Source organism: Sinocyclocheilus anshuiensis, unplaced genomic scaffold, assembly GCF_001515605.1.
Source record: "Sinocyclocheilus anshuiensis isolate Anshui unplaced genomic scaffold, SAMN03320099.WGS_v1.1 scaffold1425, whole genome shotgun sequence".
In the NCBI taxonomy this organism is placed as follows: Eukaryota; Metazoa; Chordata; class Actinopteri; order Cypriniformes; family Cyprinidae; genus Sinocyclocheilus; species Sinocyclocheilus anshuiensis.
The window spans coordinates 201,577-228,455 of NW_015551044.1; the positions used below are offsets into that span (position 1 = coordinate 201,577).

At 40.2% G+C, this 26,879-nt stretch overlaps 1 protein-coding gene across 2 annotated transcripts; it reads left to right on the forward strand.

Annotated features, from left to right (window-relative positions):
• The first annotated feature begins 163 nt into the window (after positions 1-163).
• On the forward strand, positions 164-23,752 carry LOC107661561 (probable helicase senataxin). 2 transcript variants are annotated; one of them, XM_016451197.1, is made up of 26 exons: positions 164-287; positions 4,410-4,613; positions 7,091-7,298; positions 7,847-7,956; positions 8,037-8,256; positions 8,865-8,975; positions 9,058-9,232; positions 10,112-10,205; positions 10,312-13,692; positions 15,712-15,808; positions 15,969-16,136; positions 16,219-16,442; positions 16,906-17,058; positions 17,172-17,328; positions 17,409-17,510; positions 17,593-17,705; positions 17,808-17,879; positions 17,965-18,114; positions 18,364-18,471; positions 19,304-19,479; positions 19,591-19,683; positions 20,740-20,832; positions 20,928-21,089; positions 21,855-21,950; positions 22,431-22,518; positions 22,615-23,752. In XM_016451197.1, exons 2-26 carry the CDS (start codon positions 4,416-4,418, stop codon positions 23,113-23,115), a joined length of 7,050 nt encoding a protein of 2,349 aa, XP_016306683.1. In that variant the 5' UTR covers positions 164-287; positions 4,410-4,415; the 3' UTR covers positions 23,116-23,752. The 2 variants fall into 2 exon arrangements, with proteins under 2 accessions (XP_016306683.1, XP_016306684.1); XM_016451198.1 differs by lacking the exon at positions 19,591-19,683.
• Positions 23,753-26,879: the final 3,127 nt, after the last annotated feature.

Consider the following 26,879-nt stretch of genomic DNA (forward strand, 5'->3'; position numbering starts at 1 on the left):
TCCTGCGCGTTATTTCGCAGCTTTATGGTCTTAACGCAAGCCCTTTATTTTTCGCCGATCCCGCGCTGTGATGCTGCGCATGCGCAATGGACAGACCCGCCCCCAGCATTACGCCACTGCAGCACGACTCGGCGGTAGGCGGGTTTTTAGTGGAGAGCAGACAGCGAGAAAGAGACCATGTAAAACACACTGTTGAGTGGACTTAAGGTATTTACAGCCGTGTCATTGTGGATTTGAGATGAAACAGCGCTGAAAGACTCAAAGTTTCCTCCGTTGGAGTTTTGCGGGTAACCCGTTTGTTGTGTTTTGGTTGCGTTTGAATCCATAACTCATGTTTACATTTGACTTTTTGTGGTGTGCGAACGAAGTTCACTCTTCCTCCTGCAGGGACCTCAGTGTTTATGGCTTTGTGAGGCCTCGAGTTAAAAAGTAAATGCTCTGTTTTGTCTGTGTTAATGTGACATCTTTTGTTTGGCAGTTCCCTGACGCACTTCAGCTTATACTTTCTTGATAGTGTGGACAATAGAAACATTTGTGTAAATTAAATGATATCATTGTTATGGTTGGTCAGTGAGTGCATGTTGGCTCTCCGCTCTTGACTCTGGGATGGCTTTAGTTTGTGTAAATCAGAACAGAAATCACCCACGGTGCAATCTGATCAGTTTCGTTTCTTCTGTTCATATAATTCAAGTAAGGCAGCCAAAGGATTTTCATAGCCACTGATCTGACTATCAGAAATACAGTTTCTCATCATTTAAAAAAATAATAGTTTCTTATGTTCATATAGAAAACAATATGTACTTGCAGGTGAACACTATTATAGTTTATACACCCTTGTTATGCTGTATGCATAATATAATCTTTGTACAAACATACAATGGAGGCTGCAGAACAGGCATATTATTGACCTTGGTTTGTATACTTAGACGCATATTTCCACTGTGTGGGAACACTTTTGTCTTATCTTTTGGCTGTTTTGAGCACACACAAACACACTACTGTGAACTCAAACCTGTATTGAACACACACTAGTGTGAACTCACACCTGGGGAAGTGGGCAGCCATTTGCTGGGGGTTGGTGCCTTGCTCATGTGCTCCAGAGCACCTCAGTCGTGGTATTGAGTGGAACAGAGCACTCTTCATTCACTTCCCCCACATACATTTCCTTCCGGTACTGAGACATGAACCCGCCAAGCTGCAACCTTCAGATTACAAGACCGAATCTAATCATTAGGCTCTAATCATCTTTCATTTCTCTCTTTCTTCTCTCTCTCTCTCTTTTTTTCTCTCTCTGTCTGTCTTTCTCTCTTTCTCTTTTTTTCTCTCTTTCTTTCTTTCTGTCTCTTTCTTTCTGTCTTTCTGTCTCTTTCTCTCTTTCTTTCTCTTTTTCATTCTGGACCCTGGACCATAAAACCAGTCATAAGGGTAATTTTTTTGAAATTGAGATTTATACATCATCTGAAAGCTGAATAAATAAGCTTTCCATTGATGTATGGTTTGTTAGAATAAGACAATATTTGGTCGAGATACAACTATTTGAAAGTCTGGAATCTGAGGGTGCAAAAAAATTAACATATTGAGAAAATTGCCTTTAAAGGGATAGTTATGCTCCGAGTCCAGAGCCTCGATCATAGCATTATAACTAGGGTTGGATACCGAAACCCGGTACCTATGTAACCGGTATGTACTACCGAATCAGAACGCAGATTTCGGTGCCTCATTTCGGTGTAGAGGTCTGCATTCGCCCGGATTTTATTCCCGAATAAAACCGTAGCCCCTCACTGCAGAACAAAGATCCAGGGGGCGGGGTTGGATCCACATCTAGGGGGTGGAGATTGATAGGTTTAGGGGTGGAGATGGGTGGGTTTAGGGATCAGGGGGTGGAGACGGGTAGGTTTAGGTATATGTAAGGTGGGAGGAGTTGGATCTGGATCCAACCTCGCCCCCTGGTTCTTGTGTTCTGCAGTGAAGACCATCTCGAAAAAAATGCGGTAGCGGTCGGTAACTCTGGTGTAATTTGAACGGGAGCGGGCGGTCTAACAATATCCCGTTCCCGACGTCCATTCAGAACAGCATATCTGCACTTTATTCTTATCGACCACCGGTACAGCCTGCACTCGGACTGTTATGGAAGCATGCTTTCTGCGTCACATGCTTTATTTGCGGGGTCTGTGTGCAGCATGTGCTGTACCAGTGGTAAATATACGGCCCTCAGACAGAACAGGCAGGTGTGGATGCGCTGTCCTTGAAGGACGTTCAACTCGGTTTTGTTTATATTTTGCAATTTTAAATGAAAGATGTCGTATTTATTTATTTTTCTCTGCGACACTTTTCCTACTGTGTTAACAGAAAAATGTCAAACGAATTTAGTATTTTGACGAGACGAATAAAAATAGCTAATAGGCTATTTTTGTACAACCTACATTTAGATTTTTTTTCTCTCTGCGACACTTTTCCCCTATTGTGTTGTCAATGTTAAACGAATTGTATCCTGACAAGACGAATAAAAATAACATTTTTATTTTCTCTGACACTTTTTTTCCTACTGTGTTGCATAAAATATTAAACAAATTTTGTGTCTTAAAGGCACAATGTGTAAGATTTTTTTATTAAAATATCCAAAAACCGCTAGAACAGTGTTATATATTTTGCTGACTTGTGTACTTACATTATCCCAAATGTTTCGAAGAATGTTTAAATCCAGAGAAATAAGCAATTTTAAGTAGAGACACGGACCGTGTCCATATGTGTCATTGTGTCGCCTGCTAATGACGTCATAACCCCTCGATTTCTGGTTTTGTTTTGTAGAAAACATGGAAACACCAAAGACGCTTTAATATGTTGTGCGTTTTAATAGACCGGTGACGACCGCACAGAGTAGCATTATAACAGAACTTTCAAATGTATCTAGTATGATAAAACAGCGCTGTTTTTTCCCCCACATACGCACGACCGGAATGAGCAGAACAGGTCTACTGTGGCTGTAACAAAGTTCGTAGTTCGGGAAGGAGGCGGCGGAAACCGGCGAACATTTAAAGACTTTAATAAAATAAACAAACACAAAATGAAAGTAAAGCGGCAGCTCCTCGCAGACGACTGACGCACACAAAACACAAAATAAAGTCCAGGCCTGGTCCTCTCTCGTCCAACACTGTCGTCACTCCTCCTTTTATCCTTCCGGAGCTCCTCCGTGGGACTCGAGACCGGTGAGTGGTGCAGGTGTCGCTCATTATGAATTACTCCACCCGCCTCGCTCCGTTCCCACGGCTCTCGGCCCCGCCCCCACTCGTCACATACCCCCATCGCCCCTCGCAGGCCGGGGGGTACTCCCGAGACTGCGCTCTACTGAAGCGTGTGAATATATAGCAGGAGCGGGTGGATGAGGAATAGAACCTTGCGGGAGCGGGACTAAAAAAACAGTCCCGCGCAGACCTCTATTTCGGTGCCACTTAAATGCCTGAGCGATCGATTGAAATATTTGTCCTGGTTCTCCGAAATGGACGTAAGAAGCATGGCCATCGCTATATATATATATATCTTGTACTTATTTGAACAATGCCCGAAAATTGGTATTACGACTTTCTTCCCTGCTCATCCTTAGTCTCTAGCTACAATTACTTTCCCTATCCTCTTAAAAAAACTGTGGAGAGGCTGGCACATGTCTAATGTGTTTACACCATTTTCTCAGTTCTGGTGCCAAACTCTGTTGTAACTTGTCTCAGTTGTCATAGTGCTTCCACCAAAATATACGGCATCGCCATAAAATTATACTATAGAAACAGGGTATTTAAGGGGAATATTGAGGTTGCAGTAGTTCTGTATTGTTTAGGAACAATCCTTAGTGTCTGACAGTCCCTGCCATTTACTTTCAGTTTTTGCCCACTATTCTTCTTTGCTGAAGTCTTGTCATGCTTTGCGTGCACAGTCATAAAGACTGTTCTTAAAGAGATAGTTCACCTTAAAAATGTATTGTCATTGACTCACCCTCAACTGTTCTAAACCTTTATGAATGTTTCTTATATGGAGGATAAAGAGGATATTTTGAAGAATCACAGGTATCCACACTATGGAAGTCAATGGCTACCAGCTACTGTTTGCTTACCAACGTTCTTCATAATATCATCTTTTGTGTTCTCTAGAAGAAAGAAACTCATACAGGTTTGGAACAACCTGATGGTGAGTAAATGATGACATCATTTTCATTTTTGGGTGAAGTGTCCCTTTTAATCCACTGTTATTTTTTAAATCCGTGATCAAGAATATATTGTATTTGTGTACTCAACATGAGTGTTAAGCTGCTAAAAAGATGCTTGAAGGCATTTTGGAGAATGAGGAGAGAAGTGCTGTAGAATCATATAGAGGCTTTAAGAATGCATTATATTAAGCTGTCTGTATCTGTGTGTGCACAGGTGATCATGATGGAGAAGTGTCTGTGGTGCACCACCTCCCTGGAGGCAGAGGGTGACGCAGTGATAGTTGCCATGCTGCGTCGCTACAGCTCAGGACGGCTGTCTGAGAGAGAGATGGACTCTCTGAATGAAGACCTCGGCTGCTGTCTGGAGTGTGTGGTGGAGTACCATCGAGCCAGAGACAAGGTCCCTGATCTGCACAAGGTACACAAACACTCTGAGCAAAAGTCTGCCAAAGTCACACTGTAAGGGTCTAACAGAAGGGCTTTCTGAAGTTTCATTTAGCTGTCTGTTTACAGACTGTTTAATACGGCTCGGAGGTGGTATAAATGCAATTGCACAGCAATTACAACTGGATACTTTCTTACTGAGGTGCGAGAGCAGGCATATTTTTGTCTGTCCTTACACAGAATTTTGAGCTGGCACAGAGCAGCCTTAACTCGTACTACATACAGTATGTAGACGATTTTTATTAATAAAAATATGAATCAAGTATAATCACTGTGAATATAGCCATTTGTGTATCAAGTTATTCTACGATTATTATTTCAAAAAGCCCTCTAACACTTGTTTTCTAACGGCATGTTTTCTTTAAAAAAAAAAAAAAGGTCCCTAACACTAGCTTTCTCTGTTCTTTTTCTATTCTATCTACTTGTTTTCTTTTTATTTATTAGAAAAAAAGACTCTCTAACACTAGTGTTTCCTAATCATTTTCTATACTATATACTATAAAAAATTTAAAAAACCTTGCTACATGTACTGCGTTAGGCTAACCGAGTCTTGTCATAGCACTTGCATATTATTGCTCTTTTGTTGGTTTTGATTGCTTCTGTTGTCCTCATTTGTAAGTCTCTTTGGATAAAGCGTCTGCTAAATGATTAAATGTAAATTATGATCATGGTCGATAAAAAAAGTATTGCAAAATGACGGCGTTTCCATTAACCAATGTTATGCGACTAAAACTTAACCTTTTGCCTCTCGCGATAAGTCATGGCAACGGATTTTGGTGGGATTTTGACGGATTTTGGCTAAATTTATTTCAAGGAGGCGTATGCGTGTATCTTTACAGAAGCAGCACACAGAGCCGCTTCAGAAACGTGTGTGGCGTGGCTGGAGTAATCACAAGCATTGCTAGTGGCCGCAATCAGCTTCAGTGGCCGTATCAGAGCCACACGGCACCGCAGACATGTGCAGTGTAAATTATCTAAGCATTAACATTAGGGAAAGCCCCTTATACTGGAGAGCAGCCACGTATGGAGTGTTTCTTGGAGGTTATAGTACATTGAAGAATGATCATATGACTTTTTACATACGCCATGTGACCTGTAAATGCGAAAAAGCCGTTTCCATTGCAGTTTTGCGAATTATTCCTTTTTCGCATTGCCTGAAAAACCACCTCATGCGAGCGTAAAAACTTTTTTGCGATATATGGGCGTTTTTGCAAAATTGACGCATTTCCATTAGGCATATTTTCAATTCGCAATTTCAATTTGCGCAATTTGAAGGGTAATGGAAACGCGCCTACCGACTCTAGAGATTCTCTGCAGAGTCTCTCTGCTTCATTATCTCTGATAATAAAGTCTTCTGGCATCAAAACCTCAAGACTTCGAGAGTGATTTCTCACAGAAGCCACCACATGTAAAGATACAAATTACTGTTGATCTCAGAATGTTATTGTATGGACCCTTTTCACATGTTTTCACTGTGAACATTGTGAATTCTTGTAGAAATTGCCTTCTCTTCTCTGCAAGTAAGTAACACTCAAGTCACAGAGTTCAGATGCCAAAATCGGACTTTATTGTTGGAGACAACAAATTTGAAATTCTTGCAGCCGCAGAACATCTGACCATCTTGCTTGCAATTTACACTTAAATTTTTCTCACTAATTGGTCATCTTGTTCCCTTTGTAAGGGTGGCAGACTGCCGTCTAGTCTGTCAAAACATTTAAATTGTATCACAAAGTGATTATTCAGTGTATTCACCTCATTTTTTTTATCAAAAGAATATGTTGAAGGCCATGTGAACCAAAAGGAGTAACCGAGGTAGTGACTGCAAACAGATTTTAAAACAGTAACCATCATACATTTGCTGAGTTTGTATATGGTTAAAGAGGAAAACCTGGGCCTCATACACTACATTTCTGAGGATCACACACTTCCAGACTTCCAAGTTGTTCAGATCACAACAAACTTGCACAGAAATGCATGCCTAGGCCTGTCGCAATAATCAATATATCGACTTATCGCGCAATATATGTACATGACCTCAATTATTTTTGGTGACGCAATATATCGCAACAACAAAAAGTTGTTATCGTGACAGGCCTATGCATGCTATATGTGCTTAATCTGAAATGCTTAAGTGTATGCTGCAGAGGGTCAAAAGTGCATTTAACAATAGCTATAGAAGTGGAATAAGTTTGATTCAGCTTTTGCATTTTCTGAAGAACAGAAGACCTTGGTGTTTTCACCATGTTTCTTCTCTGCACGTCTCTTCCCTAGCTTGCTTCCTAATCTAGTTGTCTAATTAAACTGGCATTGTTTATTATGAAGATTGTTGGCCCTTTGGCTAATTGCTTTTGTTCTTGTAATTCGTGTTGGATAAAAGCATCTGCTAAATGCGTAAATGTTGTGTTCTTTCAGCTTGCATGTGTCCAGACATTAATTCTTGCTTTCTTGCAGTGTTTGTGGGAAATGGAGAAGGCTCGACTCGTGCATTTGTTGGGAACCATTCTGGACAAGGAGCTGGAGGAGGACGATATCTTTATTATCGAAGATGATCACGTGGAGCCGGTGTCGAAGATCTTGCCTGCAGAATTCCACGACCGTCTCCGTTCTCCACTGTTTGAAGTTCTGAAGTATCCGTACTTGCTTTGCTACCGTGATCTGTGTAAGTCACATTCTCATATCCAACATCATTCCATGTGGTGTAGTGGGTGGTTAAAAATCTGAAAACTGGAAGGTTATTGATTGATTGAAATATTTTCATCTATCTCATAGAAGACATTTGTAGAAGTTGCTTTGATATTATGAGAGTCGGATGCATTTTAAAGGCCTACGTGAATGAGAAGGGCAGGGGCGCTGCTAGCAATTTTGGGCCCTATGAAAGAATATAATAATATAAATGTTGATTATGGAGTAAATTATCACTCAAGGGAAATTGTAGTGGCATAAATAGTCAACAGTAGAAATACACGGCAATCAGAAAGTCAGATGACACAATTTTGAAAATAATGTAGAGTCAGCTAGTCGTTATTTTAAAAATAAACACTGACAGGGTGATACAAGCATCCAATGCAGATGGCACTTAATTATATTTTTTGGCTGTCGTACAAAAATATTTGGCAGAATGCCACAATTTACTTAACACAACCAAAGCTTATAATAACATAAGTGTGATTTTAGTGCTTTTCTACATATTCTTTTCTTTCTCTACAGGTGATTTGGTGGTAAAGGCCTTGTGTAAGTTGCAGGATATGAAGCAGTCTTTGTCTGTGTTCGAGAAGTATCAAGGAATATATCTGCTTCTCGTTCATCCCAACGAACAGGTAATTCAGTCAAAAAGCCATATCTTGTTAGGCTGGTCCTCTTTTGGTAATCTTGTTCTTACTCCACCTTTCCACTCCAGGTGCGCCGCTGGGCAATCGATACAGCAAAGACCATGAAGAGTGTGGACAGGGACGCCTACTATGACCTTCAAGAGATTTTCTCCTGCATGTTTTATGTCATTGAGCTTGGAATGTCTTTGAACTTTCCAGATTTGGATCAAGAGTCTTATGCAGGGGGCGTCATACAAACGCTCCCCTCTCACCTCTATGACTCGCAAAACAAGAAGAACTACTGGCTAGGTCTGTTTATTAGTTTTCTCCAAATCCTCTTTATGATGTCCGTTCCTTTTGTTACTTGTACAATTTGAGATATTTTGGTTTGTCTCGCTCTAGCTGGACAGCAGTCATTCCTGCTGTTAAGTTTTTGTTCCTCTGCTCTTGACAAAGATCTCACCATCCTGCAGTTAACTTTTTTCCTGCCAGCATTTTTTCTGACAACCCAAAGTTTGCACTGTCCTATACCTCTTAATGGGTTTGACGTTTTATTTGCCATTTTTATTTTGATGCGTAATAGCACCCCTACCAGTGAAGAAGAAAAAAACTAAACATGGATTGCCATAAAATTCAGTCAATGGCAGGGAAAGTTAATATAGAAACTGGATCTTTGAAAGAAAGGAATGGGATTAGAAATTCAGGGGGCTAGGTGGATTGCTCTAGTGTCTACCTACTGTAAAATAAGTGTTGCACAGTGCCCTATTCGGGTGCATGTTAATCTGGAAACTTGTCATATAGCACTTGAATATGTTGTGGTGTCAGTTTGACCTGGAATTGGTAAATGGTTCACATTGTTCATCCCTTGGTGAGCATGATGTCATCTTTTTAAAGTTAATCTCTTTTGTGCCCTACAGGTATCTGTATGTTACTAACGCAGCTCAGTGCGGAGGCAATGGACTCTCTGTTCATGGGACAGATTAACATACCGCTTTGCATACTCAACACAATGGATGGGTTGAAAAATGGTATGTAAATGGTAGTGGTCATGAGCTTTTCATGATGTTATGAGATACAATAGATTAAAAGTGGTCCACTTATGTTTTTCAGAGGATAACCCAGCTTCTGACCCATTCTGGCCAGCCCTCCACTGTTTTATGGTAATTCTGGACCGACTTGGTTCTAAGATCTGGGGTCAGGTTGACCCTAATACAGCATTCCAGACAATCACCGGAGCAGCCAGCTATGTTGCGGAAATTAGAAGCATCCGGCAAAAAACCATGGGGTAAGAAAATCTTGAATTTATTGAAAAGATTTGATGGCATGCTGAATTGTAGACATTGCATAGGAAAAATGCAGTAATTCAAAAATGCAGCCATGTAGTACACGCATTGCACTGCTTCTCATTATGGATCTGCCATAAACGTGACTCATCAAAAGGCTATCACTACTTATTTTCAAATGCAGTGAGGTACTTCGTTATTCTACTATTATAGTCATGTATTTAACTGTGTGCTCATGTTATGAGCTGCCATTAAGAGAAAACATGTGGTGATCTTTGCTGACGTGATAAACTGAGGCCTCTTTTGTTCTGTCATCTTGTGAGAACATATAGGTTGGGGCAAAAAGCGGATAAACAATAGTGGCATATATGCAGTGTATTGACTTTGCCTTGTAAACCTGTGTAAAAGGGCATGTGAAATATTATCTTTCTGATAATAAAATCCATCTTCTGGCATTAAAACTCCAAGACATTGGGAGGGATTTTTCACAGGGTCGGCAGAAGCCACGACAGCTGCAATTTTAAACACATAATTAAAATTTAGCACTATTCGCACAGATCCTTAATTAAAAACAAACCAAAAAAAAGACTTAAATTGTAATGATTCCATTTCATATGCATTGCTCCTGGATATTAAAAATTACATCTATACTAGCTGCAAAATGCAGTGAAGATCAGCACATACCTTCAAAAACAGTTCTTTTTAATTTCTGATTCAGTGAACCTGCCCATTATTTGACAAGGCAAATGGTTCAAGTGGTGCCATTTGGACCGTAAATGGCTGCTGTGAAATGCCATGTTTGGTGGAACTTTTGTTGGCAGAAAGTGCTTAGTAATGTAGGGTTTTGTGAGAAGTTATTTAATCCATTTTTTTATGCACAGCGGGATGGTTAAAGTGGAACCTGAATATGATGACAATATGGTGACCTGCAGTCAGATGGTGTACGACTGTTATGCCTCAGAAAAACCAAACCAAGTAAGATTTCTGTTTTGACACCGCATTCTCTTTATGCAACAAACATTTCCTGCACTCTTTGTTAGGAAAAAGCTGAATGCTGTTTTTCCTTCTGTTCATCGTGTAGGCATCTGGTTCGTCATCCAGCAGTGGTGTTTCCAGCAACTATGTGATCTATGAGGATATGCAGTCCCTGATCACCGTGCTTGATTCTGAAATGGGCCAGAGCATGCGTGTATACGGAAGCACTTTTCTGTGGTTCATTCCATTTGTCCGTTCCATAATGGAACTTCCAGAGCTCAACGCTTCCTATATTAGTGAAGTCATCCACTATCTTTGTGATAAGATACGAGAAAATCGGCACATGCTAACCGGACAGACGAGTGTGTGCGATAAAGTGACCGAGTTCTTCACTCGTATCCTTATTCAAACTGTTGAGCTACACTCTACTGAAGGACGAATGGGAATACTTTCTCGCTGTGCCCTCAAGTGGGTGGGAGAGATTGTCTTGTGCATCATCCAATCAGATGAAACCCATGGACCACCAGACAGGATGGGTGGGATTCACGGAGTCAGTTCAACCTCATACAACCTTGGGATAGTTGGAAGACTGCCTGCATCTGGAGGAGGCAATGGTGCCATAATTGCTGGCTGCATGAAACTGATTCGACTGCTGCTGAAAGAAGGGATAAGGAGATCTGTTCCAAGCGCGACCCACTTTTTGAATTTGCTTAACAAGCAGTTGCGTGGAGTTACAAACAAACGATGGAATCTAACACGTTCTGAATCTAATGAGCTTCAGAAGTGTTTGTTAAGAGTTGTCCGGTCGATGCCAGAAAGACCTGCTTCTCCACTCTCTGTTTTTCCACCACCATGTGCACCATCAGTGGAGGCAGCTACAAACACTGTTATTTCCAGAAATTCAGTGTCAACCCTAAATCAGAAACAACATGAGGACCAGGAGGCAGGTCCGAGCAGAGCAGGAGATGAATCTGGTTTTATCAAAGAGGAGTCAATTTGGAATTATAGAAATTGGAACTTGGATGAGGATTTGTGCAGCGGTCTTGAGGATATCATAAAGGCTAAGAAGGAAACCCTTGACCCAGTGTCAATTCCACAGCTGAGTCCAGTTGTTCAGTTGGAATGCATTAAACCAGATCTGGGAAAAGTGCAGGAAAATAAATCCAGATTAAATGATAACCAGAATTTGTCAAAGATCAAAGCCATTGCCAAACAAAAGCCTAGTGAGTCCTTAAAATCAGCTAAAGAGGAATGTGGTTTTGGAGCTGCTGAGGAGGAGGAGGAGGAGGAGGATGACGATGAACCCCTTGATATCAAACTGGTTTGTCTGACAAAATCTATCCACAAAGTTGAATCTAGCGACTCCGAAGTTGACAGTAGTGCTATTGGAAAAACTTGTAACCGGTCCATGGGCACCTCAAAGGAAAATGTGGAGTCCAGTACCATTGTTATCTCTGATGATGATTCTGATAATGATGAAAGGCCAAATGACATCCTGAGGTCTCCAGAAGTTTGTGTCTTGTCTGAGAGCCCCGGTCGTGATTATGATGATCTCAGTGAATCACAGGTCTTTGAGTTTGAGACCCAGCAATATGTGGCGTCTGCCTGGGATGATTCCGATTTTGATGCGTCAGACTTGACGAAGAAGCCCAAATCGGACCAACTACTCAAACCACAGGTGGATGAAGCTCCTCATGAAGCATCTCCATCAAGTTCAGAGACCGAACTAATTCCAGATGAAGACATTGAGAGGGCTTGTCAGCAAGCAGAAGATACGATCAGAGAACAGCAGCAGCCACAAGAGCCAGTGGATTCATGTGCATCATCACTGTCCAAAGCATCCAGTACTGCAGAAAGCTGGGATAAATTTGCCAAACCAAAACTGGTTAAAAGCACAAAAACAACTCCATCTGATAAGAAGCAGCCTAAAAAGCCATTGATAATTGATGCCCATGCTCAAAAAATCAGACGCCACCATTTGAAACGCAGGTCCACATCTCAGGACGTAGAGGAACCTTCCTCTTCAACTACTCCATCCTCATGTGGTATATCATCTTCCTCTCCATCCTGCAGCTCTATTTCCTCACCTTATTTTTCTGCCCCCAGTTCAAGTGATACCCCTGCGATTGTTCCCCCAAAGAAGGTGCGTAAGGTTGCTGAGCCAGAATCAACAGCAGAGCGTTTGGGATTAAAAAAGAAGGAAAGGAAAGCTTTTCAACTTTCTCAGCGCTCCCTGGATTGTGTTGCTAAACTGAGGTGCCATGGTCAGAAAGTGCAGGTGGAACTACAACAGAAGACAAGGCGAGTGCGTCGAGCCACTAAGACTTCTCCACAGAAACGTATCGTAAAAGGCAACAAGAAACTTCTGGGATCACAAGATATTCAGTTTTTCAAGCAAAGTCGTGAGAAGCATCAGAGGCCAGCAACAGGAGCCATCATGACATTAGCTCCCAAACCAGCAAAGATCAATCAGCCAGGTGAAGTGCACTTACCGAAACTTACAGTTGCAAGCAGCGGGGCTGGTGATATCTTTCCCTGTCCTCAGCCAGATCCTGACCATCAGCGGAATAATGAAAAGGCTTCATCAGGAACCAATTCTACAGGTGATGGGGCTGGAAATAATAAGAGAATAGAATCCAAGTACTTCCAAGCCAGTGAGACTGCTGATGTCAACATGGAAAAAGAAAAACCTACTCAGGAGGATGATGAAGAATGGATGTTCCTCACTCAGATGGAACCCACCGACATGGAACTGTGCTCTCAAATGGAGCAGTTTGATGAAGAAAATGAGGAAGAACTCTTTCTTACCCAGAGAGATCCTATTGACATGGACATTGATACAGATAGTGAGTCAAATACCCCAGGGCCAAGCTTGACACCTAAACCTATTCAGACTCTTATTGGTGGAAATGATGATCATTTGTTCGTGAAGCCTGGCATGTCACCTATGTCTCAGAAAAAGGCCAAACCTTCTACCACAAAAATATACACCCCCAGCTCCCGCAGTGCCTCGCTTGTCCTTGAAATGGAAAAAGAAGCCAAGCCTCCTCCTGCTGCGAATGTTGCGAAAGCGAAGATCCCCCGACTGCCCCCAGCAATGCCACCTCCAAAAACATTTCAACCTCTCCATCCTCCACAACTCCCAAAGCCACTTCCTTCACAACATGCTCCATATGCTCCCGAGTTGGTCACTAGTTCTAAAATAAGCTCCACCTCAGAGCCACCATCTTACAAGGTATACCAAAGACCTGAGGCTCCAGTTAACAAACCAGTACCCTCGATGGATCAAAGCCCGATGTTTGACCTTTCAATCTTGACCCAAGCAATCCTTAAATGGGAATATAGGATGCTTGACAACTACAAAGCATTTGGGAGTCCACATGATCTGTGCCAGCTACCGCTGAAGAAAGTGCCAGTTCAGTTTCCTAGCTACCTGGAGTACTTCAACACCTTTTACCCCCTGCTGCTAATTAATGCATTTGAAGAGGTGGGACTACATCTTATTTCTGTAATGCCTAAATACTTGGATGTAATTAGGACTGAATCTTATACAATTAAAGGGTAAGCTTTTCACCCAAAAATTTAAATTCTGTCATTAATTACTCACCCTCATGATGTTCCAAGCTAGTAAGACATTCATTCATCTTCAGAACACAAATTAAGATATTTTTGATGAAATCCAAGAGCTTTCTGCCCCTGCATAGATAGCAACGCAACTGACATGTTCAAGGCCCAAAAAGGTTGTAAGGACATTGTTAAAATAGTCCATGTGCCATCAGTGGTTCAACCTTAATTTTATAAAGAATATGAGAATACTTTTATGTGCACAAAGAAAACAAAAATAATGACTTTATTTAACATTTTTTTTCTCTTCCGTGTTGGTCTTCGATGTGCGTTCACGAGAGTACCACGACCCCTGCATGTGTGTTCTACGTCAGAATGCTGGCTTCTGCATCAGCAGCACCAGACGCATGCGTCGTGATACTCTTGTGAACGCACGTTAGCTGTGTTTCCACCGTCACTTCCAGGGCTTGACCGTGCCTCGTCTGTGCTTCCTCGGGGCCAACAGCCAGGGTTTTTTAGCCCGACGAAAACCTTGGGCCAAAGCGGGCCAACTGGGGCTAGAGGAGTGGTTATGAACAAAGGCGGAGTTTCTCCGCGTCTGGAGAGCATCGGCGCCGCGGATCAATTCATACAGTTAACGGCTATAACATCAGCATTACAGATTTTCAAATAATTTTAGCTCAAAACTCACTTTCAGACAGCAGCGACTGTTTAAAATAACTTCTGTTTGAGATCTGATGTGGATTATGATCACCATACAAGGCAGAAATATAAGCAATGCAAAGGACTATGCATGCTAGCCTTAACGTTACCATAGTAAACCTGGTAAATACGACCGCTTGAAGAAATCAAACGTCAGCTTCTCATTCTCTATCACAATCGTGTATTTTTTTATAACATATTTTATCTGTCATAAGTCTCGTCTTGAGACTTTAGCTCTGCTTATGTCATAATATAATGATGCTTTTTGTTTGGGAGATCCCTCTGCTACTCGGGTCGTATTTTTGATGGAAAAAATATATATGATGTATAAAATATGATGTATACTGTGACTACAAATAAACAGAAACAGACTCGACTGAATAAGTAGGCTATGTGTCCTCTTTCTTTTGTGAAATAACGGTTCATACCGTTTTATTTCTGTGTGACTAATTTTCAACCCTGATAAATTAATTCATTATATGATCAATGTATCACTTATCGTAAAACATAGATGCTTTTGGATTTAAATCTTTAACAAAGCATGCAAACAAACGGCCGCTTTTATCGTGTTCGTTTTGTGATCGCGCTAGTTCCAGTGACTTATTTCTTATTAGTTTTCTTATAGCTTCTATTTGTTGGTGAAATGATGGGGTTGCGTGATGTTGTTCCTGAGAGGCGTGTAAAGGGCGTGGTTTAGTGAAGCGCAGCGGAGCTTCTGGCCCGACGGTGGAAACGCATCGTGATTTTGAGCTCGGTGCTACAAGTCCAAGGCTATTAGCCCCACCCGGCCCTTTTAAAGCACTGGCTCGCACTGGCCCGACAGTGGAAAAGCGACTATTGAAGACTGACACGGAAGAGAAGAAATTGTTGAATGTTATTTTTGAAAGTTATTTTTTTCTTTGTGCACAAAGTATTCTCGTAGCTTCAGAAAATTAATGTTGAACCACTGATGTCATATGGACTATTTTAAAGATGTTCTTATGACCTTTCTGGGCCTTGAATATGTCCGTTGCGTTGCTGTCTATGCAGAGTCAGAAAGCTCTAGAATTTCATCAAAAATATCTTAATTTGTGTTCTGAAGAAAACGAATGTCTTGCAGGTTTGGAACGACATGAGGGTAATTAATGACAGAATTTCCATTTTTGGGTGAACTATCCCTTTAATTTGTTTTTGTCTTGCTTCTATTATTAATTGGACATTTAGTACCAGTGTTAATGTTAACCAATTACAATTTATACAGATGGCGAGTGAATGGCTCAAAGAGGGCAGAGTCAAGCTTAACCTAACAGTCCAGGGTATAGAATACAGCAATCGCACAGCTAGTGCCAGCTTCACAGGTAAGTCCAGCCATGTGTGGCAGTTTACCTTCTGATGTTCAGTAAAGTGAATTCTGATACAGTTAAAATCTTTAGCTGTTACAGTTGGGGAGTATCCTTTCAAACATAAACCATTTCATAAAGTTTTACTTTTCTTTTTTTTTTTTCTTTTATTTTGTAGCAAACATTTCTCAGGAAACTGATATAAAACAACTGTACCCAAAAGAAGATGACCTTGTGCTACTTTGGTTGCCTGACAACACTGGGTCATATGCCCACGATGAACCTAATTTCCATGAACCACATCCTCATTTTGGCTATGTGTCTCGGTCCAGTGTTTCCAACAGAGGTCCGGTTGTGCTTGTTGTGCTGTCATTAATAAGAATTGTGTACGTTTATGTCCACCGTCTCATTACTCTGTCCATCCTCAGGTTCCAGGCCAATTCTAAACTTGACGATTCAGACACGTAGTAATATATCTTCGGGAAATTCCCAACCTGTGCTCTGTGAAGTTATTGGATCATTGATCAGCATATTCCGGGAGTTCCGTGCGCTGTGTTTGCTGCGGAATGGACCAATGTTGCGTCCTCTTCTTGCTCCACATGTGTCTTATTTCACGCACACTCTGGATAGCCCATCGGACCTGGATTCACCAGTGAGTTTGGGTTTATCTGAAGCAGTGGTTCCTAATCCTGGTCCTAGGGACTTACAGCATTGTACATTTTGTATGTCTCCTTTTTTTTTTTTAATGCACCTGAATCAAATCATTATTACTTGAGCAGAGAGTTCCAGGAAACGTAACTGGGCTTGTCAGATAAGGGGTGCAAACCAAATATGCAGTGCATTTTCCAAATTCACCTACTTGTAGTATATGTTTTGGGACAAAATACAGTCCTAGACAACTATTCTTGTTCATGTTTGAGCTAGAGGACCTTTTGTGGGATGAATGTGTCAGTCCAATAAGTGAACCTGATTTTAATCCCACGTTATTATTTTGCCCCTTTCTTTCCTGTACTCTCTTTCCCTTTTTTTTCCTTCACTCTTTTGCTTGTTCTTTCTCTTGCCCTTCCTTCCTTCCTTCCTTCCTTCCTTCCTTCCTTCCTTCCTTCGCATTCCAGGAGTTCAACAGGGACCAAGCAAGAGCAATAGCTTGCGGTCTTGCCATGATAAACAGAACACCGAAGACCCCAAAATTTCTCCTTATCCATGGTCCTCCAGGAACCGGGAAGAGTAAAGCAATTGGTGGCCTGTTGTACAAACTACTATCTTCGGTATTTTTTTTTTGTCTGAATGTATCTTTATTCCTGCCTACTGTGCATGCTCTCAAGGACACCTTAATCTGCAACTGCAGCTGAGTGTGTTTTGTGTGTGGTTATCTGGTCAGGGTACTAACAGTGCTGCTCCTTCGGGAAACCTTCACTCCAAGTCTCGACGGACACGAGTTCTTCTCTGTGCTCCCTCTAACGCTGCCATCGACAGTCTGATGAAGAAAGTCATTTTGATCTTTAAAGAGAAATGCCGAAACATCAGCGCACCTCAAGGTACACATTGACAACTAAAAAAAGCATGCATGCCATATACTGTCACATTAAAGCATGTCTCACAACACTTTTGTGTACAGGTAACTGCGGTGACATAAACCTGGTACGATTGGGAAGTGAAAGGACCATCTCGAAGTCACTAAAACCTTTCAGCCTCGACCACCAGACTAAAGCTAGAGCACGTGAGGGAGAAATTCGTGCATTTACAATTCACGAGTTAACGTATGTGCATGTGGTTTTAATGTATAAGGTGTCTGTGTGTAGAGCGAGCTCAGCAAACTGCAGAAGCTGACATACACAGGCGGAAGGAGCAACTGGAACAAATTGTTGAAAATCTCTCCCAGCGATGTGCAAAAACCAATAAGGATTCTTTTGAGGTAATGCATCTTCCACACAAGTTTCTAAAAGACAGAATATAGATATCACATTTAGTTTTGTTGTAATGCTGTGTCGAATTAACTTCATGTGTTGGTTGACAGTTCAAGACGTTGATGGAGCAGAAGATGCAGCTTCTGAAAGAGAGAGAAGGACTGAGTCGGCAGATTAAAGAGGTAAACAGTCACATTTGTTCACATTCGTGTTTCACAATACTTATAATACTCCCACAAACAAATGTACCTCTTGTTTCTTTCATAGTGTCGCAGCAGGCGACAGGAGAGTCAAGCTCTTGTGCTGCAAAACGCTCATGTGATCTGCTGCACGCTCAGCACCAGTGGAAGTATTGTCCTCGAGAATGCCTTCCGTCGTCTCGGACATGAACCATTTAGCTGCGTCGTCATTGATGAGGTACCAAAATCTCTTCTAGTTTGTCATTCCGTGAAATGTGTTTTTATTTGGTTGAATACAAAAGTAGTACAATTACAATTGCACTTATCATCATTTATCGATGAATTTAATCTATTATTACTGCTAGTGCAAAAGACAACACGATGAAAGAAAACTACTTAATGTTTATATTATCATTATTATAAACGCACTAATACTCCCCAACAACCATATTTCAAAGCCGCTTTGTTTGTCTCTGCACTTTTGTAGGCTAGTCAGGCTAAAGAAACTGAGACTCTGATCCCCATGCTGTACCGAAGTGCTGCTGTAATCCTTGTCGGTGATCCCAACCAGCTTCCACCAACAGTTGTCTCTCAGGTAGTAACCCACCATATTAGTCATAGAGTATTTGTATTACAAGCATGCAAATCTAAACACATAAATGGTTAGGATTTTCTGTCTTTTTAGATTTGTGTTGTAAATTATGGCATTAACCCTCATGTGTCTTGGTCATTTCATGTTTTAATTTTTTTTCCCCTGAAAATGCTAGTTAATGGACAAAATTACTATTCTTATACTCGCACATGGTATAACAAATTCCTAAAAGAACATTTTTTTTTGTTACACTATTTTAAGGTTGCAGTGCAATTATACATTTAAGGATTTCTGGTCAAATGACCAGCCTACAAATGTATTATTATAATTTTTTTTTTTTTTTTTTTGTCAAATAATGGATTCAATCTTTTTATTTGCTTGTTTTCTTTCAATTAGCACAGGTTTTGTATTTCTTTTTGGAACTGATTGGTCGTAGGCCTCATTGATCTGAGCTTATACACCTCTGTTTTTGAGTGAACATTGCAAAAATTGTCCAATAACACTTTTTTTTTTTTTTTTTAAATGTTCACTCAAAAACTAATGTGCATAAGCTTAGATAATTGAGACCTATGATCTATCTGTGCACAGGCTTTGTATTAAGTTGATGAAAAGTTTTCATCTAGTATTTGGTAATAATATAGCATAATGAGGGATTTATAAGCCCCTTTTAATTATTTTTATTTTTTTTTGTAGGCCAGTCATTTTGACACGCTACACACCAAATTAGTTAAAGGGGTTTTCAGAACAGCATAAGGGTTAAATATAAGTAACAGAAAAAAAAAAATGTATCGTTCATTTTGTGCATGATTTGAATTTATTTTGTGTGTTTTAACAGAAAGCAAAGGAGTTTGGCTACGACCAGTCTCTTATGGCACGGTTATGCAAAAGTCTTTATCAGTCAAACCCGCAACTCTCTCCAATCCTCCTGCTCAGCGTGCAGTACCGCATGCACCCGGACATCTGTGAATTCCCCTCCAAGTACATCTACAACAGCGCTCTTAAGGATGACTGGTACGCACCCAGCTCCTTGTTTGTTTGGAACATTTCCATTTGTGGCATGAGTAGAGAGGGAGAGAGAAGACCGTGTTCTGCAATCAGACTCCTCATGTTTATGATGTGTAGGCAGGGGCAGTGCAGGCAGTATGATCAGGAGCAGACGACTATGACGGAGTCTGAATTAAGACTCCTCAGGTCACTGAGAGGACCGTGCTTGTGGTGAGTGCTCAACATAGTGAGCTGCTAACTGCAAACTAAACCATGTTCTGCAGATCTCAAGAAACATGTTCCACTGACACTGATTGACTTGCTGTGAAGGTCTATTCATACTGAGAATAAAATGAAAATGCAACATAAATCGCAGATGAAAGGTGTATTCACCGAGCCATGCGAAAAAGCGCTTCAATTATTCATGTCCTTTATGAAAGGTGAAGTGTGCTACAGGAAAGATTAAAACAAATCCTGCAGACTTGCTGGGCATCTCTGGCACTTTTGATGCAGTTTCAGTCACAATCCAACTGTGATATTGTTATGCAACCTGTAAAGTAGTTGGCAGAACCCAGCTCTGTTTAGTGATGGTGAGATTTATACGAATATTCAGTTGATGGTATATATGGCAATAATAGAGGTGTACTTTTCTGGTATTTTATCTTGTTTTGCAGCAGAATTATCGTAAACTATAAAAAAAACAAAAAAAAACTTGTATCTTGAAATAAAATAAATTGGCTAGTTTCCATGGGAACTTTTTTTTTCATTTAGTTTAATTCTAAGTACCAAAATAATTTAAATTAAAACTGAAATGGGGAAAAAAATTATATAAAAATTAAATCTCAAATAAAAAATAACAAAAATTAAAATTGAAATTATAAACATCAAATCGAATTAAATTTGAACAAACACTAAAACTAAACTAGCGCTGGTTAGTTGAAAAGATGGAGCAAATATTCTCTCTTGGTGTGACTAGGCCTTGAATTTTAACACTGCATTCTGTGAAATAGCTTCATGCTAATGCTGCTTGAGTTTTTTTTTTAATGTTTTGTCTGTGACTTCCGTGTTAATCTTGTTCTAACAGTCACAAAAGCACAATTTAGTTGTGCAAAAAACTTCTCAATGCCATTTATCGGGAAAAATGTATATATTTAAATAAGCAATTTTTTCAGAGTATTTTTAGCTAGTAATTCATCTGGATTGGGAGGTGTGGCAAACAAATGTAAAATTTGCACCCAAGGTCAAGTATAAATATGGACTTCTGATTTGTGTCCTTTTGTCCCTCAGTGAGACCGCTCAGAAACGCTGTTCCCTCAGCTGGCCCTTCAAGCCCTACAAAGTGTTCGACGTGACGGATGGGATAGAGAAGAAGGAGAGAGAGTAAGAAATGGAGGAATGTGGGTGGGATGGTGGACTTAACTTTTTTTACTACTTGTGTCTGAACAGTTAATTTATTGTGTTTCTCCACTGTTCAGTTCATTTTCCAATCACAAAGAAGTCAAGCTGGTCTTGCTGCTGTTGAAGCTGCTGGGCGAGAAGCAGTCAGTGCGAGTGGGCGTCATCACACCCTACAACGCCCAGAAACGCCGCATACTGAATGCCGTCAGGGGTTCAGGCATCGACAACAAGCAACTTCAGTGAGTGTTCAGTGTGCAACTTTACTTAAGCTTTTCATAATCTTTCATCAAAATGAAACTTCTAAAAACAACTTTATTGCAGATTGCCACAAGAAATAATTAGAAATTAACTTTTGTATCTATGGTTCTATTTTTGAACCATGAATTTTTTTATATAATCTGATAACTACCTGTCAAACATTGGATAAATTTTTTTTTAAAGAAGTCCTTATGAAGTCTGCATTTATTTGATAAAAAATAGTTTTTTTTTGTTTTTTTTTCAAATGTTACAATTTTAAAATAACTGTTTTTGTAACTTATTCCTGTCACGCAATTTGTCAGCAGCCATTAATCTGGTCTTCAATGTCACATCAGCATTTTTACAAAAATATGAAATTTAATATTAACACAAAATATTAACATTTTATTATCTTTGCAAAGTTTATAGTAATAAGAACTATTATTGATAAATGAGCAGCAAATCAGCCTATTAGAATGATTTTGAAGGATGATGTGATGCTGAAAATGCAGCTTTGCATTACAGGAATAAATTACATTTTACAATTTATTCACATAGAAAACAGTTCTTTTAAATTGTAGTATTATTTCACGATATTATTGTCTTACTGTACTTTTCATCAAATAAATGCAACCTTGGTGAACATAATAGACTTCTTTAGAAAAAAAAAAAACATTACAAAATCATAATATTCCAAACCTTTTTGACCGGTAGTGCGTGTAAACTTTGTGTTATGTACAGTTGAATAACGTGTAATTGTGTTTTAGGGTTGAAGTCGATACAGTCGATGGCTTTCAGGGCAGAGAAATGGACTGCATCATTGTGTCTTGTGTGAGAGCCAGCAGTGAAATGGGCTCCATTGGGTAAGTGTACATAGCCTATATTAGGGCTGCACGATTAATCGAATGCGATTGTCATGCGCATTTTGATATAATGACAGCTGTTTGCATAGCTTTTCGGTGAACTACGGCTCTGTGAAGTAAATGCTGCTCCATCTGAAAGCATGTGAAAATACCACATTTAATAACATATTTTTACTCCAAACTCACTTCATAACGTCAGTCATGTGTGCCTATCACAGTGCAGTGATAGGCATTTTCTGGGTTTCTTCTGCGAGGCGTATTTGGAGTTTCAGCGCGAGAGCGCCCTCTGGCCTTCGGATGGAGATTTACTGCTGATCACAGAACAGTGCTTCACTGAAAGATACGCATGACAATCGCAGCTTCTGTCGAATCGCGATCTTGATTCCATTTCGATTTATCGTGCAGCCCTAGCCTATATATCAATCAACTAGAATGTTCAAGTTTCTGGTTCAAATATTGCATTGCTTCTTACTTTTTAAGGTTTGTTGGAAATCGGCAGAGAATGAATGTAACCATCACCAGAGCCAGATTTAGTCTCTTTATACTGGGACATATACGCACACTCAGGGTAACATATACATTTGTTTGTCTCGACCCACCACAAGAGGTGCTGTTGTGTATTTCTAAGCGCTTTTAATGATGTTTTAATGATGCATTTCTGCAGGAACAAAGTGATTGGAGAGCACTGATTGAGGACGCTTGGATACGTAAAACTATCATCAAAACAATGCAAAACGATTTTGAAAGGGACGCCAGGCAGATTCTTAAACAAGAACGAGAGCCGCCGACCCGCAGTCTCTCTTATCCCCCAGTCGGGAAACCAAGCCCTGTGACCTCACCTGTTACGCATGCACCTGTGGAAACAGACCCCGCCCCTGCGCCCCACCCTCAACATGACACGAGCAACGTGCCTATGCCACGGCTAATACCCTTGGAATGCCCTAATAACCCACAGATGAGCGACAGGCCCACAGACCCACGGTTTGCAGAGCGCCGGCCAATCAGAGAACAGAGACCAGACAGAGATGGGCGGGGCTTACCAGAGTCCCGCCACTCAACAAACAGATCTAATTCATATGAAGCCGACTCTAGAAGTCCTGGCCAGTCTTCCAGATACTCTTCAAAACACCGCGGTTCTTCACCGTCAAGACGACACAGGAGATAAATGAATTATCCCTGTTTTTATGTCATTAAAGCTTCACAGCAATGCATTAAGGGAGAGATTTTTCTTCATGTCCTCTTCTTCATGTTTTGAGAACACACTATGTACAAGGGTCGTCGTTAAACGTCTCTTTCTCAGGCATTGGCTTAACAATTATCTTGACAAATTAGTTTGATGGCAGTGCTTACTGCTTACCTAAGCATATTTTGCTGCTAAATGAACAATAAAGAACTATTTTATGCATGAAGAGGGATGTTTTGTTCTGTACAACAGGCTTTGGGTTTTTGGTCCTTGTACTTGTCTCCAAAAAATATATATTAATGCAATAACTGCACTTTCTAAAGCAGTCGGACTTGCTCAAAAATAACAGTTTTTTGGTGTTTGAGGCTGTATAGTTTGTCACTTATTTGAATGTCACATTGATTTAAAGATTTTTGCAGGGATGGATTCAGTGTGTAAATGTGTTGTGCATGAATGCAGTGCCGTTTGTGTTTCACTGGTTGTTTTATACTGACTTTTGACATACTGGATTATTTTTGATTGAGCCGACTGTTAAAATAGTTTTTTTTTTTTTTTTTTTCCCCCAGGTAACTTTGATTATAGTCACTATTATTCTGGAGGAGGTGTTAAAGAAGGCCAAGAACAGAACCAGAGTTATTGCTTAACATTTTAATTTCAAATATAAAATGTCATGTTGTGTTTGAGTTGTACAGTTGAAGTATACAAGCCAGAGACCTGGAGACTGAGAGATCGACCCGCTACTGTGGCTTCTTCACTTGAGTTTTATCTTTTGTGTGACCAGTTTTACAAAAGTGTATGAAGGGGACTTTGCTTTGTACAGTTGCACTTTTTGTAGACAGGAAATAAAAAAAAGTTCCTTTTTTTAATTTACGTTTTGGATTTTTAAATTTTTTTTTCTATAATGAGAATCGCTGCACAAATTGATTTTGCAGGTGTGCCACCATTATTCTTGATATACCGCATATGTTAGTGATGTGAGTGATCCACTAAATCATATCATGGTAGTCTATTTTTCCCCTCATTAATTTATACACGTACCTTGAAATGGGTGAATACTGTGGTACATGGATGTTAATCAATCATTACCATTGCATATCTTGACATATGACAGTGTCATCTGTACCATGGTACCACCACCCTTAAGGCTTGTTGTCTTTTTAACCAGTCATTTCTGATAGTCTTTCCTTAAGATATGTAGAGATCAACACCTCACCCCAATCTTTTAATATTTATTTTATTGTGGTAAAATGACTTCTCAAATCTATCATGGTCTCAAGTGGCTTATTCCTTTTGTAAAATGACAACAACAATAATGTGATTAAAAGACACAAATGCTAAATGCATTATTAGTATTACTAATCTGAAGGAACAGTTGTTTGGCCATGTAATATAGCCAGGGAGTGGTTATTGTGTAAAATCTGAAGTCGAGGAGTTTCAGGTGCCAAAAATTGTATTGGTTGAGACAAAAAAAGCCAAGATGCCTGCAAAACATCACACACATTTTGGCCTTGTTTTTATTGGTGGCATGCTTCCAATCAATTTATTTAAAAAAAAATCGTGCTTTTAATAAAATGTACTTTTATAGATTCTCAATAGAGATGTCTCGGAGTAAATAGTGAACTTATGTAACCTTATCTAAAATATTGAGAGTTCAATGGATTGTGCTGTTTAACAACATACCGATTGCTGAAAAAATGTTCAGTGGACAAAAACAAACAGTTGTGAAAGCTGTATTTTGGCAAACATTACATGATTTAGGACCTTTATACTGTGAGTGCCACATTTAAAAAAAAACAGCCTCGTTTTCATTCACGTAAAATTCAATATGGCGTCCCATATATATATATATATATATATATATATATATATATATATGTCCCGCGCGAGCCTCTCCCGCTCTTTCTCAGCGCCACAGTTAACCCGCGCGAATCTCGCGCCATCAACCGCTCCTGCCTCATTGGTGACAACCAGGTAAGGATCAAGTTTGCTGTAAACTTTGGCACTGTTTTTCACTGCTGTTCAATTAAACCACTATTAAAACATCTCAATACAGCCGGCTCAACTTTGCCCTGGCAGGCTAGTTTCGCGTTGGCATAACTTCTGAAAAGCCCCCAAAATTCAGGATATTAATTGTCCCTGGAGGAGTTTTTCTTTTTTGTGTTATTGTGGATGCTGTTTTAACTAATATCAGCATATCAAGTGTGATATTAATTTTACACAACAGTTCAAAAGACGGTAAGTTCATTATACTGTCAATAGACACAACATTGTACATTTTGACTCTTTTTGCTGTGTTTCGCCAACGAAAATTTTCAACAAGACAGAACAGTCAACATAGTCTTGAACGATCTGGCGTTTTTCAATGATTCAATAACCCATTCATAACGTGTTTACTTCATTTATGAGTGAATCAAGCTGTTTGAACTAATCGGTTTAATGAATGTGTCTTATTATTTACTTATTAAGACAAGTCGACACACCTATTGGAGGTTTTAGTTTTATATATAACAGAATAATTTCGTTTTTACCCAACATTTCATATGTCTATATTCAAAAATATAATTTTAAAACATTATTTGTGCAATATGTAACATTATTTATGCAATTGTTTTTAGTGTAAATGTATTTTGTTAATACTGATTTAATTTCATATACACTTACATGTTGTCACGAATCCGGTCCATGAACTTCCGTCTGCTAGCCATCAGAGGTCACCCTTTCCATTTTCATTGACTCTCGCACTACACACTGTTGCATATCATCCCGGACTACATATCCCATCATTCATTGCACTGATTACACATTGCACTGATTGCACACAGCTGTTTCATATCACTCACTCACTATATAACACCCACTCAAACAACCATTCTCCGCTGAGTATTGTTTAGCCTGTACCCCGTTCCGAGTCTCTGAGTTTCCTTGTTTTGCCTTGCCTTGCCTGTTCTCTCGGTTTCTGATCTTTGCCTGTTTTCCTGGATTTGCCTGTTTTCCTGGATTTACCCCTTTAGTCTTGCCCCTTTTGACTCTGTTCGCCGTTCGTTGACCTTCGCTAGCCCTAGGATTATTCTTGTGTCTTGCCCGCCATATTCCTGTTTGCCCTTGTTCGACCCTGCCTGTGTTTCTGACCTCTCTGCTTAATAAAGCCTGCACATGGATCCGCATGTCTCAAGTCTTGTCAGCCCCGTGACAGAATACTCAGCCCCACAAGGATCCAGCAGCTTCTCATATGGACATTGGCCAGGTATGGACACTGCAAGGCTGTTGTTAGCCCTCGAGCAGGGCACCCGCTCGCTCGAGGACTACATTCAAGAGTTTCTGGACATTGCCTATCACTCTGATTTACCGAACGCAACCCCACACTCACTCCTGTAATGGCCCCCGCACTAGATTATGTTCACAAAATGGCGGCGACAGATGAGCCTGAACACAAAATGGCGGACACAACAGCGCCCCGTCAAGTCACAGTTGATTGTCATAGGTCAAGTCAAGTCACAATTGATCTTCACGAGTCAAGTCAAGTCACCATTGATCTTCACGAGTCAAGTCAAGTCACCATTGATCTTCACGAGTAAAGTCAAGTCACCATTGATCTTCACGAGTAAAGTCAAGTCACCATTGATCTTCACGAGTCAAGTCAAGTCACCGCTGATCTTCACGAGTCAAGTCAAGTCACCGTTGATCTTCACGAGTCAAGTCATGTCACCGTTGATCTCCCTGAGTTCAGTCAAGTCACAACTGATCTT